General features: G+C 33.0%; 1 protein-coding gene across 1 annotated transcript in view; it reads right to left on the reverse strand.

The window, feature by feature from the left end:
* The window catches only part of Spink5 (serine peptidase inhibitor Kazal type 5), an 81,553-nt gene extending 61,498 nt beyond the window's left edge, over positions 1-20,055 (reverse strand). The window contains exons 1-4 of the mRNA XM_076857643.2: positions 20,001-20,055; positions 18,756-18,781; positions 13,590-13,717; positions 11,481-11,544 (exon numbers count right to left, since the gene is read on the reverse strand). Of these exons, the coding sequence (XP_076713758.2) occupies positions 11,481-11,544; positions 13,590-13,717; positions 18,756-18,781; positions 20,001-20,055 (273 nt within the window). The remainder of the gene's footprint in view (positions 1-11,480; positions 11,545-13,589; positions 13,718-18,755; positions 18,782-20,000) is intronic.
* Positions 20,056-20,260: the final 205 nt, after the last annotated feature.

Below are 20,260 nucleotides of genomic sequence, written 5' to 3' on the forward strand. Positions count from 1 at the left end.
AGGTCTTTCTTCAAAGGTGACATTTGAGGGAAGATGAGATTAATGAGAAGTCAACCATCAGAGGACTAAGGGAAGAACATTCTAGGTACAGAAAATGTGGACAAGAATTCATAGAGACTGGATTGTTTTGCTTAAGGGGCAGAAATAACTGTGGGTAGAGCATAAAAGAGCAATACAGAGAGAGAGACAATGCATATGAGCTGCTGGCCTTCTCTCAAAAGTCATTTCTGGAAACTACAGAGAATAAAGAAATTACAGATCAAAGTAATTAACTTAGGACAATCAGTGCTCTTTTCCTTCACCAGAAAATTAATGGCAATACTAGATCACAGGTGTTGCCAGGGGGCAAATCAAAAGTCCAGCTGGGAGGCCATGAGAACAGGTGCAAGTATTTAACACTCCACCTCCTCCTTCTCCATACTCCATGGGTTGCTGAATCAGACTACAGAAAACACCACTTCCTAATGCTGACAACTCCTGGGAGCTCGAAGATGCATCCTGACCCACAGGAGCAAACTGGAGTGGGAGGCAGTGGTTCCAGAATCTTCAGTCTAGGCCTTATCCCTTGTCTTATGCTTACACACACCAGAAACTTGACCTTGAACATTGTCTAACTCACTTTAGCAGGAAAAGGTAGCTAAACTCATTATGAAAACTTAACAGTAAAAATGTATGTACAATAATGAATTGGACTTTATTACCCAATACATATATGATTACACAACTGGTGTAATTCTACATCATGTACAACCAGAAAAATGAGAAGTTATACTCCATTTATGTATGATGTGTCAAAATGCATTCTTTTGTCATGTATAACTAGTTAGAACAAAGTTTTAAAATGTATGTATATCTCAGTAAAACAACATAAAAGAAATTCAGTACATTAAACAGCATGTATCAACTAAAGCAAAATTGTTGGAATGGATAGAAAAATAATACATCAAAAGCATTACTGTGATTTAGAGAGATAAAAATATAACAGCAATATGAAACAAGAGAATAGAAGTTATATAGGAAGAAAAAAGTGGCATATTTTTCAATTAGAAAATATTTTAAATAATATATAATATAAGGAATAAAAATTATATAGCTAAAATAGATGAATTTGCAAACCAGAGGAATGGATCAAGGTACTCTACTAAAAGGCAATGGAAGTAGAAAACGAATTTAAAATAGAAGAGAAAATCTAAAGAACATAAGGAATTAAATTAGAAGTCCTGCAGGTAAAAGCATCTCAATAAATAGAAAAAAAAATTAGAGGTAATGACAAAAATGAAAGATCAAGAGAACTAAATAGCCATAGCAACTAACCACTAAACTCTTGTTAAAAACAAAATTGTGGAGATTTACAGGGTGTTTTCAGAGACTAAACTGAGAAAAGGTAACATATTAGGAGAGAAAGTAAAGATAGCGGTAACAGACACAGATATAAGCAATAGTAAATAACTGAAAGTATGGATTTTGGTTCATGGTACTTATAACAAGAATAAAACTAAATAGTTACATTCAAATCAGAACCAAAGAAAACTAAGAAAGAGTAATCTACTTTAAAAATAACTTAGAAATTAGTGCAGTAACTGTCATAAAATAGAAAAAAATAAAGCACTAAGTATTTCTCAACCCATTCTAAATGAGCAAAGTAAACGTAATTTGGAAAATAAATATAACAGTAAAGATTGTTTTAAAAGGCTGACAGAACAGGTTTCTAGTAGGATGGATAAATGAGAAAAAGAAGCCAGGCATGGAGGCTCAAAATTGTAATCTCAGCTGCTAGGGATGCTGTGGCAGGATGCTCCCAAGTTTGAGGCCAGCCTCAGACAACAGCAAGACCATCTCACAAAAGAAAAACTAAAAAGGGCTAAGGATGTAGCTCAGGGGTAGAGGGCCCTAGATTCCATACCTGTATGCATGCGTTCACATGCACGCATTTGTGCACACACGCACACACACACACACACACACACACAAATGAAATAACTAAAACTAACCATATAAAAAATGAGATATAAATACAATGACAGCATATTACAGCTATATGCTAATATATTTGAAAATCAAAATGAATACATGACTACAAAAAAGTATAAAATTCTGAATGGTTCAATGAAGAGAAAATTTGAATAGATCAATAAGAATTAATCCAATTGATATACTGATGTGAGATATTTCCTTTGTAATATAACCAAGTCTGGAATACTCCCCAATCTATTTTTTTTTTTGAAGTTAGGAAAATTTGTATCTACTAATAATAATTTTCAAGTTACTACAAAATCGAAGTGTGTGAACTGAATAAGATTTTAAACTGCTTTATCCATACCTCTAAGTTCACACATTTTAAGTTATACAATTTGATACTTTTTAAGTTTACTTACAGAGTTGTATAACCAGTTTTAGAATATTTCCATCACCTCAAGAAATTCCCCTGTGCCGTTTACAGATAACTCCCAGTTCCCAGCTCCTGCTTTAGATAACCATAGAACTTCTCTCTGACTATATAAATGTGTCTTTTCTAGACATTTTATATAAATCAAATTGGAAAATGTAATCGTTTAATTTCAGATTCTTTCACTTTGCAAAATGTTTCTAAGATTCAACCATATTATAACAGGGTCAGGAGCGCATTCCTTTTTATTGCAGAATAATATTACATTGCAGAAGTATGGTTCATTTTATTTTTCCATTCTCTAGTCATTTGGACATTTGAATTGATTTCAGTTTTCCACTATACTTGAGAGCATTATGTTAAGCTAAATAAGCCAAACTCAGAATTTCAAGGGCTGTATATTTTCTCTCATATGTGAAAGCTAAAGAGAAAAAAATAACAGTGTGGGAGAATCTAACCAAAATAGAAGGAAGATCAATAGAGTAGAGGAAGGGGAGGTATTAGGAAATGAAACTGACCAAAATATATTTATACATTGTGTGCTTATACAAATATGTGATAACGAATCCCATGGTTATGTATAGTGATAATTTATCAATTTTTTTTTAAAAACTTGCTACTTAGTAGTCACATGTCTGACTGGGTAGACACACATTCTCAGAAACTTTACTGGGTTCATAGGACTGAATTTGATGGGTAATGTGGTAAATCCATGTTTAAAATGAAACATAAGGTAGGGATCTAACTTCTTTTATCATGTACATTCAATTTTCCTAGCATCTATTTATGTTGACATGTTGCACACATATTAATTGATCTTAATTAATTGATCTTAATTAAAGTTAAGGAATCTCAGTTCTGTTCCATTGATCTTTATGCCTCTTCTTTTAATAATAACACATCACTGGGCACACCTGCTTTATAGTAAGTTTTGAATTCATTTACTTAGTGTTCTAACACTTTTATATAAGTACTAGGATTAATCTGTCAGTTTCTATTTTTAACAACCTACTTGGATTTTGATAAATACATATTGAATTTTTAGGTTTTGGAAGAATATAAATCCCAACAATAGTAACTTTTTCATCTCTGAAGATATAGTGCCTCATCATTTACAGTCATGTATCACTTAATGACAGGATGTTCTGAGAAATGCACCATTAGGTGATTTCATCATTGTGAGCACACTAGAGTATAATTACACAAACCTAGATAGTACAACCTATTACACACCTAAGCTGTATTATTTATGTTATATATCATATCCTATTGCTCCTGGGACCACAATGAACAAAACAACAGAAGGTTAAATCAAGCACAAAAGAAAATGAGGCAATCAGGAGCCATGGTCAAAAAGGACTTTGAGTTTTCTGCCTTTGAAACATGGCATACTGATTTATACTAGCCTTTTTTTATGAGTAGAAGGACTACTCTCTAAAATAATGATAAAAAATAAGGTATATTAAGTTCATAAACCAGTAACATACTTGTCGATCAAGTATGCACATAATTACATATGCATAATTTATGTGACTTTTCTAGGACAGGCAGCATAGTAGGTTTGTTTACACCATACCACCACAAATGTGAATGATGTATTGTATTATGGTGTTATAATCACTATAATCAGGTTAGTGATATGATATCACTAAAGACAAAAGTGATAGAAACTTTTGAGCTTCGTTATGATCTTATGAAATCACTGTTATATATATCATCATTGACCCAAACATTGTAATGTGGTGCATGAGTGTACTGAAATATTTCATATCTCACATAATATAAGCCTTGCACTTACTTTGTTAAATTTATTTCTATATATTTTGGTCTCTTATGAGTAGAATTAATAATAATTTGATCTTGGAATTTTTCCTTGCTAGTATATATAAATACAATTTACTTTGTAATTTTGATTTTATACACAGAAGCCTTGATAAACTGATTTATTAGTTCTAGTGACTTTTCTTTTGGGGGGATCCTTAGGACTTTCTGTATATACTATCACTTTTCTGCAATTAAAAAGTTATTTCCAATCACTATTTAAGTAATGTTGTCTTATACTGGCTAAAATCTCAGCTCAATGTTGAATAGAAGTGTTGAAAGTAAACTACTCTTTCTTCTCAATCTTAAGGGCAAAAGCATTCACTCTCAGACCATTAAGTATGATGTTAGTTGTAGATTTTCACAGGTACTCTTCATTAGAGAAAATTAACTTCTACAAGTAGTTTACTGTGTGAGTTTTTAATCTTGTATGAGTGTTAGGTTTTGCCAAAATCATGTCTCAACATTTATTGACATGATCATTTGATTTTCCCTTTATTTTATCAATATGGTGTATTAGACTAACACTTTGAAGATGATTTTCACTTGATTGTGGCTTTATTCTTCTCACGTTGTGGATTTAATTTGCTAAATTTCCCTGTCTATGTTTATGAGGGATATTTTCAGGAGATTTCAGATGATATCTTCATCTGTATTTTGTATCAGAATAAAGTTGACCTCATGGAATGAGCTGGGTAGTGTCTCCTCCCTCTCTTTTTCCTGAATGCATCTCTGAAGAACTGGTATTGTTTCTTCTGTCAGTATTTGATGAAAATCACCAGTGAAGTCATCTGGGCCTGGGTTGTCCTTTGACTCATTACCAATGCAATTTCTTTACTTGCTTTGATCTATTCTGATTTTCTATTTATTCTTGGTCAGTTTTTAAGAACATATTTCTTAAAAATTTTTCCATTTTATACAAGCAACTAATTTGATGGCATTTATTGATGCCCACTATTTAATTATTGATTTTGGCAATTTCTGTCTTCTCCTTTTACTTTGACCAATTTAGCTAAAGAGTTTTTTTTTCTTTTTTATGACTTTGTTCATCTTTTTCACTAATACTTTCTATTATTTCTTTGTATTTTATTAATTTCTTCTTTAATTTATATATGCCCTTCTTTCTGCTAGCTTTGACTTTAGTCCACTCTCTTTTTCTTAGTTTTTCAAAGTGGATATTTTAAATTATGACTTTGATTCCTTCCTTCTTTTCTGGTTTAGACATTTAAAGTTCCAGATTCTAGATACTGCTTTAGATAAATTCTTTGTTCTGAATTGTTCTTGGTTTTTTTTTTTCCATTCAGTTCAAATTATTTTCTAATTTCTATCATTCACTTTTTTTTGGTTCATTAGTTGTTTAGAAAAACACTGCACAATTTCCAAATATTTGGGGTATTTCTCTAATTCATTTTTCTTGCTGGTTTTAAATTCAATTTTGTTGTCATAAAACAACATATTTGTATAAATTTAAGCCTTTCAAATTTGAGAAGTTTGTATCATAGATATGTATATATGATAGTTAACAAGAATATTCTTGAAGAATATTCTTACTAATTGAAAGGAATGCCCATTTTTTCAATCATTGGAGAAATACTTTCTCAATTTCAGTTTAGGTTGACTTAGTTGACACTACTGTTAAAATACTTTAAATATTTGGCCATATTTTGTCTAGTAGTTCCAGCAATTTTAGAGAGTAGAGAATTGAAATTTCCAACTACTTTTGTTAAATTGTCAGTTTCTTTGAGAAATGGCAAGTTTTTTCTTTTAAATTGTGAGCTACTCTTATTAGATGTATACATATTTATAATGTATATCTTCTGGGATATTGACACTTTTAAAATTTGAAATGTTCCTAATTGTCTCTAATAACATATGTGTTTTAATGTCTATTTTATCTGATATTAATATAGTATATCCTGCCTTCTGATACCTGGATTTGGCATATTATTCTTTTATCCTTTCAAATTTTTGTGTCTTTGAATCTAAGATGAGTCGATTGGAACAGCTTATATATTTTTATATTAATTGCCAATCTTTGCCTTTTAATTGTAGGTTTAAACCATTTACATTTAATATATTTATTTATATGGATGCGTTTACAGTTTCTATTTGCCTTAAAACTGCTCTTGTTCTTTTTGCTTCTTTATCTATTACCTCATTTTTTCTTAGTTTAAATATTTTCAGTGTGCCTTGTTATTGTTTCTGCTGATTCTATATACTTATTAGATATCTTTTCTTTTTGGTAGTTACTCTAGTAATTGCAATATAAATACTAATTTATTGTAATCTATTTCAGATTGATATTTAATTCTGGTAAAATATATAATTTTTTTCCCAATATAGCTCTACTTTCTCCATTCCCATTTGTATATTGTTGTGTATATCTACAACCCAACAAAAAAGAATTAGAGTTGTTACTTTTAACAATATAAAATCTTTAAAATAAATCATGAAAAATAAGAAAAAAATGTATTTATACAGTACTTCATATTAACCCATATTTTCAACATTTTTGGTACTTTTCAATTCCTTCTGTAGGCCCAAGATGCTATCTGGTAGAGATTTACTAGAAGCTAAATAATCTCATTTATTTTCATTTGTTAAGGCAGTTCTGTTAGCAACATAATTTTTCATTTCACTGATATAGGAATATCTCTATTTTGCCTTAATTTTTGTAGTATAGTTTTGAAGGATATGAAATATTTTAATTTTCTTTCCTTTCAGCACTGTGAACACATCATTACCTTGTCTTGTTGTCCTTGTTATTTCAGATGAGAATTCAGCTTTTATTTGAAATCTGTGTATAGAATGTGTTATTTTTATTTCTTCATTCAAATTTTTCTCTTTGTAATTTAAACATTTTTAATTGGTGGGACTACTGTGGGTCTCTATATTTACTGACTCTTGGGCTTGTTGAGCTTCTTGAATGTTCAGATGAATTTTTTCATCAAATTTGAGATAATTTAGGTCACTCTTCTTTCAAATAATATTTCTGTCCCTTTTTATTTCTCTTCTGTTTCTGGTATTGCTATCACACATCTGTTAGCATGCCTGCTACTGTCTCTGCATGTGAGTCACATAGTCTTACTATTTGTATTATTCATAAGTTTTACTGAAACTGAACATATTAGATAATGTACAATAGAAACTCAAGATTATGATTTCTCCTTCTAAAATTTATTTTGAATAATTTATTTAGTTGTTAGTTTTTAGTTTCTTTCACTACACTAAATCTTTTGAAACCTCGTTTTCTTATAATCTGTAGTTGCTGATGTGTTTGCTAAGAAAATACTCAGTTTTTATTTTGTAACTAGCTTCTAGGTTTTTCACCCTATGTCTTTGTAATTTAGGGGTCAGTCAACGATTAGACCTAAATTTGTGCTCAAATACCTCAGCCTAAAAAGACTTCCATCCTCTGTAGGTGGACCTTTGTGTATGAGGAGGATGTGTAAAGCTTAGACCATTTGTACACCTACTCCAGTATTTGCTCTCTACTGGGATGTGTTGTGTCTTTTAAGGGCATGCAAACCCTTTTTATTCTCTGATGACCACATGTGACAACTTCATCCCAACATACCTGCAAACTTAGGCCATCCTCCTTACTCTTGGTGAAGATCATCACTTCTACCTGCCAATCTCTGGGGATGGTAGCTGCCCGTTACTCTAAATTGGGTAAGCTCTCTGCACTTGCTGATGCTCATGGCTTGCCCTGAACAGAACCTCAAAACCAACTGAGGCAGGGTGAGATGGAGATATTCCTAAGCAAGAACATCATAGACTCCCACTCTTCTTATCCAAAGTTAGGCAGTATTTCAAACATAAATGCTTCTAAGATTGGCATACCTGCTTGTTAATTCTCAGAGCGCTAACATGATTGTTTGCTTAACTTCATGGCTGCATTTGCTGGCCTCCTTACTCAGCCACCACATGAAGCGCTGCACCTCAAGGGTATTTCATATATATTTACAAACTAATAAGAATAATTACAATAGAAAGTTATAGAGTCACTTTAATTATAAACATAAATGTCAAACTCTATATAATATTATCAAAATCCAATGGCATATCAAAATATTATGACTAATTATGATTTCCCCTAAGCAAACCATTATAGTTTAATTAATCAGGAAATCTATCCAGAAATTTATTATATTGATAGGAGAAATTTCAGATTATTTTAATAGTTGCAGACAAGGCATTTTGTGTGGTAATGACCAACACAGATTTAGCAAACTAAGAACAGAAAGAGTTTCTGAAACTTTCTAAAATATATATAAAATATCCCTACTATAAATATTATAACTAATGGAGAAATTTTAGAGATGCTCTGCCCTTCAATATGAGGAGAGAGAGGTTAGTTTGATATTTATTATCATCGCTACTGTTTAACATTTCAAATCTAGATCCTTGCCAATGATATAAGGAAAAAGAGAAAATAAAGGAGCACTAATACTGAAAGAAAATGATAAACACCTGTTTTATGCTGATGTTGTTATCAACTGCCAAAAAGCCACTATATTCAATAAGCCACCCAAATTAACAAGATACCACATAGTTGTCTAATATAAGATGAACCTCCTTAATCAATAGAATTTGTCTATATAAGTAGTATCCATATAGAAATATCATGAAAAAAAACTACTCAAAATATCAATGAAATTATAAATTTTGTAAATATTAACAAAAATATAAGAATTTCTGTGGAGACTATTTTGTAGATTTCCTAAAATACATAGAAATAATATGAATTAATGACAAACTATTCTATATTCTTGAGTTTTACAACTTAGTATTATAAAAAGCCAATTTTACCTAAATTAATTTTTAATTCTTTGTATTGCTGAACATATTAATTTCCCAAATTCAAATTGAAGTTTTATGAACTCAGTAATTTTTCATTTCTTATATACATGGAAACTCTCTCTCTATATATGTATATGTTAGTCAAGTTTTAATTGCAAGAACAAAGAAACAGGACTTTCCTTACTAGTTATTAAAGCAGTGAACCAACTTAAAAAGAACATAGAAGCTAAAAATACTCCTATACCCACACAAATTTAATGTCTTGTAACATTGGCAACCAGAATCATGAGAAATATTAAATGAACAAATTCATCAATTAAAAACTGAAAATCTCCACATAGACCAAACACACTGGAGATCAGAAATTCTGGATTCTGAATTGGTGTGGCAGAAATAGAAATTGTGAAAAGGAGTTCAGTTTGAGGTATACTTTGAAGGCAGCACCAAGAAAGCTTGTTGATGGAGTGAATATTAGAGTTGGGAGGTGAGTAGGTTACATACTAGATGAAGAAAAAGAGATCAAGGATAAGGTGGAGAGAGAATGTCTATAGGTGGAACATTCTCGAACAAGTAGAGCGCTTCATTCTCAGAGGTAGGGTCAGGGTTGATTCTTGGTGGGAGAAACCTAAGCAGAGAAAGTGAGTAGATTGTTCTCTTTTATAGTGGAGAGAGAAACACCAACAAAAACATAGTATAATTGCAAAAATCATTTAATATCTAGACAAATTATTTGAAAGGCACACAGCCAAATATTAACCACCTTAGCTTATAAGTAAGTGGTTTCTTTAAGTAGAAAACCAAATATTTGCATGTAATTTATCTAGAGTTAAAAATTAAAACTCAGGAAAAATAATCATCAGAATTTTGTAATTTTTTTTCTTAAAAAAAACTTCTATTTGATTGAAACTCAAAAATCATTTCTAGAGATATAAACATCTTACTAGTAATATTTTTTAAATAGATTTTTAAATAGATTTGTTAAGATTTGGAGTGGTGTGTGTGTGTGTGTGTGTATGTGTGTGTGTGTGTGTGTGTGTGTGTGTGTGTTTGATTTTTGTCCTTTGCTTGTGTTTTATGATTTTAAAACACCTGTGTTGATCAGATATATAAATATACAGATATATGTCAGGAAGAAGAGACTGGATCTTACATAGTGACCTCCCTCATATGACAAAGGCAGATTTAAATGTTGTTACTAACCATTTCTGGCTCCTACATATTTTTGTGCCATAAAACATATATAAACAAATAAAAAAATTAATTTAAAAAAACACATATCTCTTTTGTCACAGATAAAGGATATACAGAGATTGACCAGTTGTGTGTTGGCTGTGTTATTGTTTTAAAAGTGAGACTAACTGAGCCCAGGACAAGAAATTAATTGACCATGTTTACCATGGAGGTTGAGATTCTCAGACATCCCTGAGTAATACAGCCATGGAGGAAGGTAAGTTGGCTAGACTATGAATGTTTTAAGTAATTAGGTTGTACCTGCTCATATTGCTTGTTTAATTATGTGTCAGGGCCAAGAGAAGAGAAAGAGAAAGAAAAAAAATTGAAGAAGAAGCCATATAGGATATCTGGAGATGATGTGAGTAGTTAGGATAGTTGGTGGCAGGCCCCAGTTTTGCCAGCTAATTGTGAGATGTCATAGATCAAAAATTCCCACTGATATATGGTCCCACATCTTTTATTTTTAAATTTTATTTTATATTCTAAAAATAAAATGTTTGTATAAATAAAAATATATACTTATCAACATGAAATGACGAGGTAGTAACCTAAATCTGTCTTTCCTTCTTACTACTTAATCTTTTTTATCAGTGAATGTTTTTTTAAAACAAAATATTAACCTGAGTGTCAGTCTACAAAATAGATACAAATAATCAACCTTAGCCAATTAGGAGAATCTTGAAGGTATTCGAAAAGATATATAATAGAATCCAAAAGAAGAAAAAAGACAGGAAATAGAATGAGCCAAGCGCCTGCCAACACATGTTAAACACCGTGCAACTTTTTAAATTCAATTTTTCATTTTAAATATGACTCATTTCACAGATAAAAAAAAATAACAATAGTAACCAAAGATACATAAAGTGCCTAGGTTACATAGTAATAATTTTGGAATTTGATCTTAGTTCCACAGCACCAGAAAGCCTCTCTCTAGAGGTAGTCAGGACAGGAGGTATGTGAAATGGTCCCGGAAGACACACACCACCCTGGCTTACTTCAACTCAGAGCACCTGTCAGTACCCAAAATGTTTTCAGGGAGTTGGGTCATGGGTTGGGCCTGGAGACAAGATGTACCAGATATTTAGCCCACCCCTGGACTAAGCCAGGGTCCCTCCCTTCCAAGTATTTGGCCTCATGACAGGTATAACCTGGTAATTAGGAAGTAAACAGATAGCTCTAATTAGGGTCAAACAGCATCCCAAACCACATATAACAGGTTGGCTCCTGATAGTCTCACCTCTGTTGGGGCAGTGGCTTTCACTAAACGCCCAGTTCTTTTCTGGGATTTTGCTTCTTTTTCCCTAGAAGAAAACAAGGAATAGCATCATTTAGACATCGCTTACCCAAATTTGAAGAATAAAAATTTACATGGTACAATTAAATCAAAATTACACTTAATTTTGATTGCTCTTCTCAGTTCAATCTTGCATGTCAGAAGTGGAGAAATGTCCAGAAATAATTACAAAAGCACAAATGTGCCCTGAATGTTGAAAAAAATGTCTCAAAAGGGAATATTATATGCAAGAATCTCTGCCTTTGAATACATTGCTGATTGCCTCCCTTGAATACTTAAAACAGCCAGAAGTTCACCAACCATAAAAACCTATCTCTGTCATTATTTAAATGAACTCTTTGAAAGTCAATATTTACATTGAATCAAAAATCTAATTTTCTGTATTGGTCCCAATTCTATTCCCAAGACCCTACAGAGCAAATCAACCTGGTCTGGGACTAATCGGAAGATAGTTTTAATACATTGCACCATCTCTTTTCCAGTTAAGATAACAAATTTATTCTGAAAAAAAAAAATTCCAAAGTAAATTTACAATTTACATAAGTAATAAAAATAGTAATTGGAAAAGTGACTCCAAACTGATCAACTTTCTTGCAAGTCTTAAGGTATTTTATCTTTGTTTTACATTATTTTTAAGTTTATTATATTCAAAATGTTGGTCTCCTATTAAAATTCATAGTTTTAGTCTCCTATCTTGGCATGCCTGTAATCCCAGTGGCCCAGGAGGCAGAGGCAGGAGGATCACGAGTTCAAAGCCAGCCTCAGCACTTTAGAGAGTCCCCAAGCTACTCAGTGAGACACTGTCTCTAAATAAAATATTAAAAAAGGTTGAGAATATAGCTCAGTGGTTAAGAACCCCTGAGTTCAATCCCTGGTAGCAAAAAAAAAAAAAAAAAAAGTAACAAACAGGAAACTTTATAGTAAATAATGTAACTGCTAGTTTACATTCAGCTTCTAAGAGATTTAAAAAAAACAATATTTACCCTGCCCTAAATTTCTGCTGCCCTCCAGATCTGCTATCAAAGCTTCATTATCCCAATATTCTTGGATACGTCAAATTAAATCCCCTGACACACACCAACCTGGCATTTTAAAAACAAATTATAACATAATTATCTTAAATGGATAAGCTTAGTATTGCCTTAGTAACAGTGTTGAAATTCTGATGGCAATCAGAAATTGAAGATAGCCTCCCTGTTTAAAAACCAATTGGGGGGCTGGCTCAGGCTCAGTGGTATAGCAATTACCCCACATGTGTGAGGCACTGGGTTTGATTCTCAGCACCTCATATGAATAAAAAAACAACTAAAAATATGTTAAAAAAAATAGAGGGCTGTGGGTCTAGCACAGAAGTAATGCAATGCCTTGGGATCAACTCCCAGACTGAAAAAAAAATTCCAAATTAAATCTTAAAAAAACAAAAATTACAGCACTTTGGTCAGAGTGTTTATAATTGATAGTCACTGAAGAGAAGGGAATCAATTTCAGAAATATTGGACAGACACCGAAACATTGCATAATATCTTGATCAGCTTCCAGGATACTAGTTCTTTCTGATATGTAGGGAGCTGTAAACTACAAACAGCTCTTTGGTCCAACTCATTCCAGCATAATCCAAGAGGTCTAAAGACACTGGTAGCTCAGAGAATCTGAATGTATTTTGCTTATATCCTTCTGCTGCTTGATCCCCACAAGGAAAGCCTAGCTTTCTACTCAAGGGAAACTTTAAGACTCCCATCCCAGCCCTACTACAACAGAATTAGGTCAAAGGAAGCTGACTTCATTTCTTAAATTCTTTTTTTCCCCAAATCAAAACCCAACTACTTTATCAGAAGGCTGTAGTGTGCTACATAAGATATTAATATTGGGTCCTCTCAAATGCCTTTGGGATCCCATTTGAGTGATTATTGAAGTCATTGTAGGTGGGTTGCAATTATCCAAGAGTTTTCTAAGCATTTTTATTTAGCCATCCAAGTTTAGAAAAATAATTTTCTCTAGTTCAGAGAATAGCATGTACCTCAAAAACTTGAAAGAAAGAGGAACTTTACTCACAGTATCATTTTGCATGTGACACATTTGTTGAAGAGCAATTTTCCTTGAGGGCTTTGAAAAAGTTTTTTATCCTGAGAACAGAACAATTTCCCATTTTTCATCAAGTCTTGAAATCCACTGCATGTTTCCTACAAAGAGGAAGCGGGGGTTGCACTGGCTGAAACTTTGTCAAAACAAAACTTTAAGAAAAACCTCCTTAGACAGTATAACTTAACGATTACTATCTCCTCCACAGAAAACATTCAGTCAATTGCTTCAAATAACACAAACAAAAATCACAACTTGGGCTTTCCTGTTGAAGATAGAAAATTCATCTAAGAAGCATTTATCTGATACAATTAGTGAAACAGGCAGAATAAGGGTCTGGGAGTTAAAACAAAACTGAGCTAATATTTCATGGTTGTCATTTATTCATTCAGTTATGCTATCTAAAATGAGGATGTTGGGTACAGTAGCACACGCCTGTAATCCCAGCAGTTTGGGAGGCTGAGGCAGGAAGATCATGAGTTCAAAGCCAGCCTTAGCAACTCAGCAACACCCTCAGCAACTTAATGAGATCTTGTCTCAAAATAAAAATAAAACAAAACAGGGGATACAAATATATATATTTCATAGGTTGTAGGAAGATTAGATTTTGTGAATTTATGTAAAGTTTTTGAAGAATATCTGATACACAGAAAATATTCAATAAGTAAATTTTCTTTCATTATTATTAGTAATATTATTATGGTTCTGGTCATTATGATTATTGGAATATGCAAAGTTTACTGTAAAGTTAACAAAGTTGGGCTGGGATTGTGGCTCAGTGGTAGAACGCTTGCCTAGCATGTATGAGGCACTAGGTTTGATACTCAGCACTATATATATATATATACATACACACACACACACATATATAGGTTTGATTCTCAGCACTATATATATATATATATATATATATATATATATATATATATAGAGAGAGAGAGAGAGAGAGAGAGAGAGAGAGAGAGAGAAAGTTAACAAAGTTTGTGGCCAGGTGAGGTGGCGCATGCCTGTAATCCCAGCTGCTCGGGAGGCCGAGGCAGAAGGATCACAAGTTCTAAGCCAGCCTCAGCAATTTAGCAAAGCCCTAAGAAACTCAGGGAGACCCTATCTATCTCTAAATAAAATGTAATAAAAGGCTGGGGATGGGGCTCCGTGTTTAAGTGCCCCTAGGTTCAATCCCTGGTGCCATTAAATAAAAAAGTTAATAAAGTTGAAGGTGCATGGCCCTTCTCCCAAGGTTGTGAGAAAGTCCTAGCCATTCTTTATTTTCAAACTTGTATTCTTTTCTTAAAATTGCCTCCACTCCTACCCCAATAACAACATCTTCAATATCAATTCTGTCACTACAACCAGAATAAAAGCTTGTGAATCCATGGAAGTATTGTGCCATTGTCTCAAAACTTACCCCTCGAACTGGGGCTGTGGCTTAATGGTAGAGTGCCTGCCTAGCATGTGTGAGTCACTGGGTTTGATCTTCAGCACCACATAAAAGAATAAATAAATACGTTATTGAGCAATTCTTTTCAAAAAGTGAAAATTTTCTTAAAAAAAAAAAAAAAAAACCTACCCCTCTCTGTCTGTCCATTTGTCTCTCTCGGATCATTCTCCTGCATCACTGTTTGACTATTCTGTGCAACATCCTTGAAGACATATTTTGCCACGTGCTATGAGCTTTGGTAAATACCAATGATTGCACTATACCGAAGTTAGAGAGGAAAGTGGAAATCATTATGCATGGTAGAGAGGATAGGGGAATGACAGTAGAATCATCTTTAAAAGTGATGGTTCTTTCTTCTCATTTATTGGTTTGAAATGTCTTATTAAAGGCCTGCTGAATATATCACTTAATCTTTTTAAGGAGTTTAAAAATCATTGATGCCCCAGCGGCTCTGGAGGCTGAGGCAGCAGGATGGAGAGTTCAAAGACAGCCTCAGTAGTTTAGCGAGGCCCTTAGCAACTCAGTGAGACCCTGTTTCTAAATAAGATATAAAAAAGGGCTGGGGATGTGGCTCAGTGAGTAAGTGCCCCTGGGTTCAATATCTGGTACAAAAAAAAAAAAAAAAATCAGTGGCGCATTGGTGCCATCTAGCAAAGTACACACTTAAAGTGTTAATATTCCCTATTAGCTTAGAAAGTTCACTAGGTCTTTGGATCAAGCCTTTGGGATATAAGATTTTATTATATTTTGATTTTTTCAAAAGAATAATTCTTCATAATGCTTGCTTCAGAAAATAAATAAAATTTTTGTTCCAACTCTGACAACCTTCTCAAAAGTACTGATTATAAAATTCTATTGAGCCTCCTATATCTTTCTAATACTTCAATCAATAACAATCACTTATTATGAGATTATTATATTTTGTCAGGTGTCAGATACAGTAGCAAATTAGACAGAAGTATCCTTTCCAGAATAGTGCTTATAGTCTAATGGACAGTCTAGCCTCATAAGCATGATGGGCAGTTGGAAGCACTTTCAAAATGATTAATGGTAAAGAACAATAAAAATATCAGAGTCCAGATCTTGGAAATTTTACTAAGGGTGACCTGTTAAAATAACTCTTAAGATTATCATCCCCACCCAGTGATATTGTCAGAGTATCACAGTGTTAATTTCTGACTATAGATTCATGTCCAGGCATCTTGAGATCTGTGTCTAGTCTCTGATTCTGTAGTATTTTATGCCAACTTTGTAAGTTACTGCCTCAATTGCCAGATATAATTGGTTCTGAAACATCTTAAAAACATGACAACAGAATGAGAGAAGAGTTTGTATCTTCATAATAGAAATATATCCCTTATGAAGTTATCTTAGAGAAAATATATAGAGCAAAGACATAATAATATTGGAATTAAGCTCTAAATAACTGTTAGTGATTGATCATAAAAGTTTAGCATAAATCCAGATAAATTCTGAATTGAACACCTACGATGTCACAATTAGATGAGAGCTAAGTTCCTAGAAAGACTCACATCTATTTATTTATTTATTCGTTTGTTTGTTTATTGTTTTACAAAGGTTTAGTGAGTAGATTAAGAAACTTGCTCAAAGTATCAATTACTTAAGATGAGGCTCAGTATTATTTTTTCTGAGTCATAAAATTAACTAGTGATTCTCCTGGGACACAGGAAAAGGCCATATAAATTGAAAGCAGAAGTTGTATTTCTCTCTGGGGTAAATAGACTCTCTCTCAATTGCCATGATACAGACTGTTGAAGCAGGAGAAGATCTAGACCAATAAGTCCTGTTGAGGTGAGGTGATGATTTTCCAGCCACTATTAGCTGACAGTGTGACTGCCTGTCCTCAGCTCACTCTTCTTTTGTTATTGTTGCTGTCCTTATTTTCTGCATGTCTGGAGCCCTCTTGGGTCAACTGCTCTTTGTTTGCCTCTTTTGTTGTGGTCTTGCATTGTCCATTCATAACCCTCCAAGAACTGGCATCACCCTATCTGGGTATCAGAGCAGTAACACATTTGCTTTGACTTCACAAGGACCCTTCTGTATTGACAAATTTAAGCATGTGCTTAAGATCCTTTCAAGTGCTAGAGTGCTTTTCCATGCTGTTATGGCTCATGTTTTTAACACTCAGCATGCTTGTTTGATGCTGGAAAGATCTCTAGCAACTGAACATGGAAAAGAACAACATTACCATCAATAATTTTCCTTTCTATCACAATATCCAAAGAAATGATTACCTCTTTGTGTGTTTCTTGTCTTTTATGCTGATATGATGTAGCTAAACCTACATTTTTGGTGAAATAGAATGTAACCATATGAAAAAAAAATCAGTGCAAAATTCTCAATCATCACCTATTCTCATGGATTCTGAAAAAGAAAATGTTGGCTTGGTGCTGTGAGATCTGTACTACGCTCTTCTTTTTTCCAACTGAGCATGCTCTCTGGTTCCCCCAAATCAAGCCTTTTCCTCTACTCTACTACAGTTTCTAGAGCTCCCCTTAATCAGCAAACTTAGATGAAAGAGACTATGATAGCATTCCCTGGGGTATTACTGTGAGAATTATCTTTTTAAAATCTTTTTTCAGTAAAATAGAGCAAAAAAATAATTTAATTATGGTTCAAAGAATTTCAATAGGCAGAAGAATCATTTCAGTTTTTATTATTTTAATATTTATGGTCTTTGAGCAATTCAGTAAATTTTGTTATGTACATAACACAATTTTTAGTGTTCAATTAATGGCATGAATAGCAAGCAGTGTGTGTGCATGGAGGGGTATTGGCCCTTTTGTCTTTCTAAGAGTTAAAAAATTATTTCCATAGAAAATGATTATTCTGTTTCTCAAAGAAAAGACCCTTTCTGGTTGGTTCAGCACCCTCTTCCTGTATCAGGGCCTCTGGGTGCTTCTGCCTATTCTGTTAGAAGTTGCAAAAATCTTCACAGCTCACTTTCTAATGAACCTTCAGATTCTTGTTCCAATCTTTCTCTTCAGGGAGAAGGTTCCTGACTATTCCAGTGAGAAGTGATACCATCTCCATTTCCTGGAATTACTATCTTGAATCCCACTTTATTTTTCTCCTAGCAATAATCATTACTTAATGTACTATATATTTAACTAATTTAGTTATTAACTCATCTCTTTACTAAAATACAAGTCAGAAAGGCAGAGTTTTCAACTATTTTGTTTACTTTAGAATATCCCCAACATTACAAACAGGGTCTGACACATAATAGATGCTCAATATATGTTTATTGGATGGAATATTTACACTGACTATAAACAAGATAAGAACAACCTCTTTTGCACAATGATTATGAAAACATTTAGCTCTTTAAGTGGTGTACCATGGCTTGTTCAGCTGCTAAGTAGAACAGTACGGTTTTTGGTTGGTTTATTTTGTGTTTGTTTATGGGATTTTAAAGCACTTCTTTAGCACAATAGATTGTCTCTTATAGACATTAATCATCATCAAAACATTGGTTGTGTGAGTATGGGAAAGAGAATGAGAAAGACAGACTGAGGGATTCATGTCTTGAGTCCTAAAAACCTGTTCACTGTGTATTTAACGAAAGCTCTTATGACCCATCTGTATAATGTTGGTGTTATTAACATGAAGGTGTTGGCCACAAACCATTTTTCTTTAGGCATCTTGGAATGGATTCAATGAGAAAAAGCAAGACTAACCTGATTTGCATCTTCACTGGCAGCATCTGGGATAAAAATGCAGAAACCAAAGTTAAGGGAATGTAAACCGGTAAATGAAAAAAGTGATTCACTCGATGCAGTGTTTTGATTGCTTTAATAACAATACGTTGTAAAACCACAAATTATTTTTGAACACATTAAGATTTATCACTGCAAATATAATGAGGGTAGTGGCACCAGGAATTCAGCATGTACACTCACGAAGGTCTATTCACTCAGAAAGCTGAAATTCTTTGGGAACTAATACTCAGATGCTTTCTGACACACTCAAAATATCTAATTTCTAAAAGATCCTTTCAGAGTAAAGTATGGAAGTCCCCATTTATAAATTGTAATATAACATACTACCAAAGATGTCATATCCCTTTAAATTTAATATAAAAGCATAATAGAGCACAAAGTTTATCACATATACACATAAAATTCCATTTTCTAAATTCTGGCAACTCTGCCTACTTACTGTAGATGCAAATATTAAAGATATGATAAAAGAAAGATTAATTAAAATCAGACTATGACATACCCTCATTAACTGTCTTGTACCTATACATTTATTTTAGGAAAGTGGGTATCATTTGTGAATAATGATCTCACTTTATTTATGTAGTTATTTTTTAAAAAGTGATTCAGAACAAGATAAATCTAGGCAATCTGTATTCCCTTCACAATAAAATATAAAATGCTAAAACTCATCTTTTAGCTCATACAAAAATCCTTCTTATTTTAGGAGCAATACTTTGAATCCATTTAGCACTTGAAAACACAGAAATAAAATAAGGTAGAAGGCACATTTTCTTTAAAATAAGAATAGATAATTAAATTTTGCTTTTGAAATATTTTATTTATACATATAGAATTGAGCTATCTATATTACTTGCAAAAGTTTTTTTTTTTTTTAATGTTTAACATACCTATGTAGAGTGAATTGATAAGTTTGGTGAGGGGAAGGTGAAGAAGAATCTATTCTCCTTTCAGAACTAGTAGAGAATTAGTAGAAGAATTGCTCATGGATAAAAATTAAGATGTTTTTAAACTACTTGCTAGTTCTAAAGTTGACATAATAATTACAAATCCGTGTATCTAAATCTTTAAAACCTATATCGGCAAGACACTTCAAAATTATAGATATACATAAGCATTTTCTTGGCAATTTGGGAAAAAAGGCCCTTCCCCAGGGCTTTGAGATGTGTGGCAAGAGGCTTAGATTGCATGCAAATTACTCACCTTGAATGAGGCAAAGAGCCAGGGTCAGAAGCATTGGCACTGTGACTGACTTCATGTTGAAGATGATGTAAGGTGGCTACAGGTCTGCTCCGTGCATCGCTCAGCTGGTTCTCTAAGACGGAACTTGTGAGACACAGCTCATTTATATACTGGCAGGTTGGTGACACATAAAACCAGTTGTTCAGGCTCATGCTAGACTTCATACACCACACCAATCAAGCTTCCATCCTTTAGGATCCTGTCAAGGTGGCAGATTTGAG

Source organism: Callospermophilus lateralis, chromosome 5 (assembly GCF_048772815.1).
Source record: "Callospermophilus lateralis isolate mCalLat2 chromosome 5, mCalLat2.hap1, whole genome shotgun sequence".
Classification (NCBI taxonomy): Eukaryota; Metazoa; Chordata; class Mammalia; order Rodentia; family Sciuridae; genus Callospermophilus; species Callospermophilus lateralis.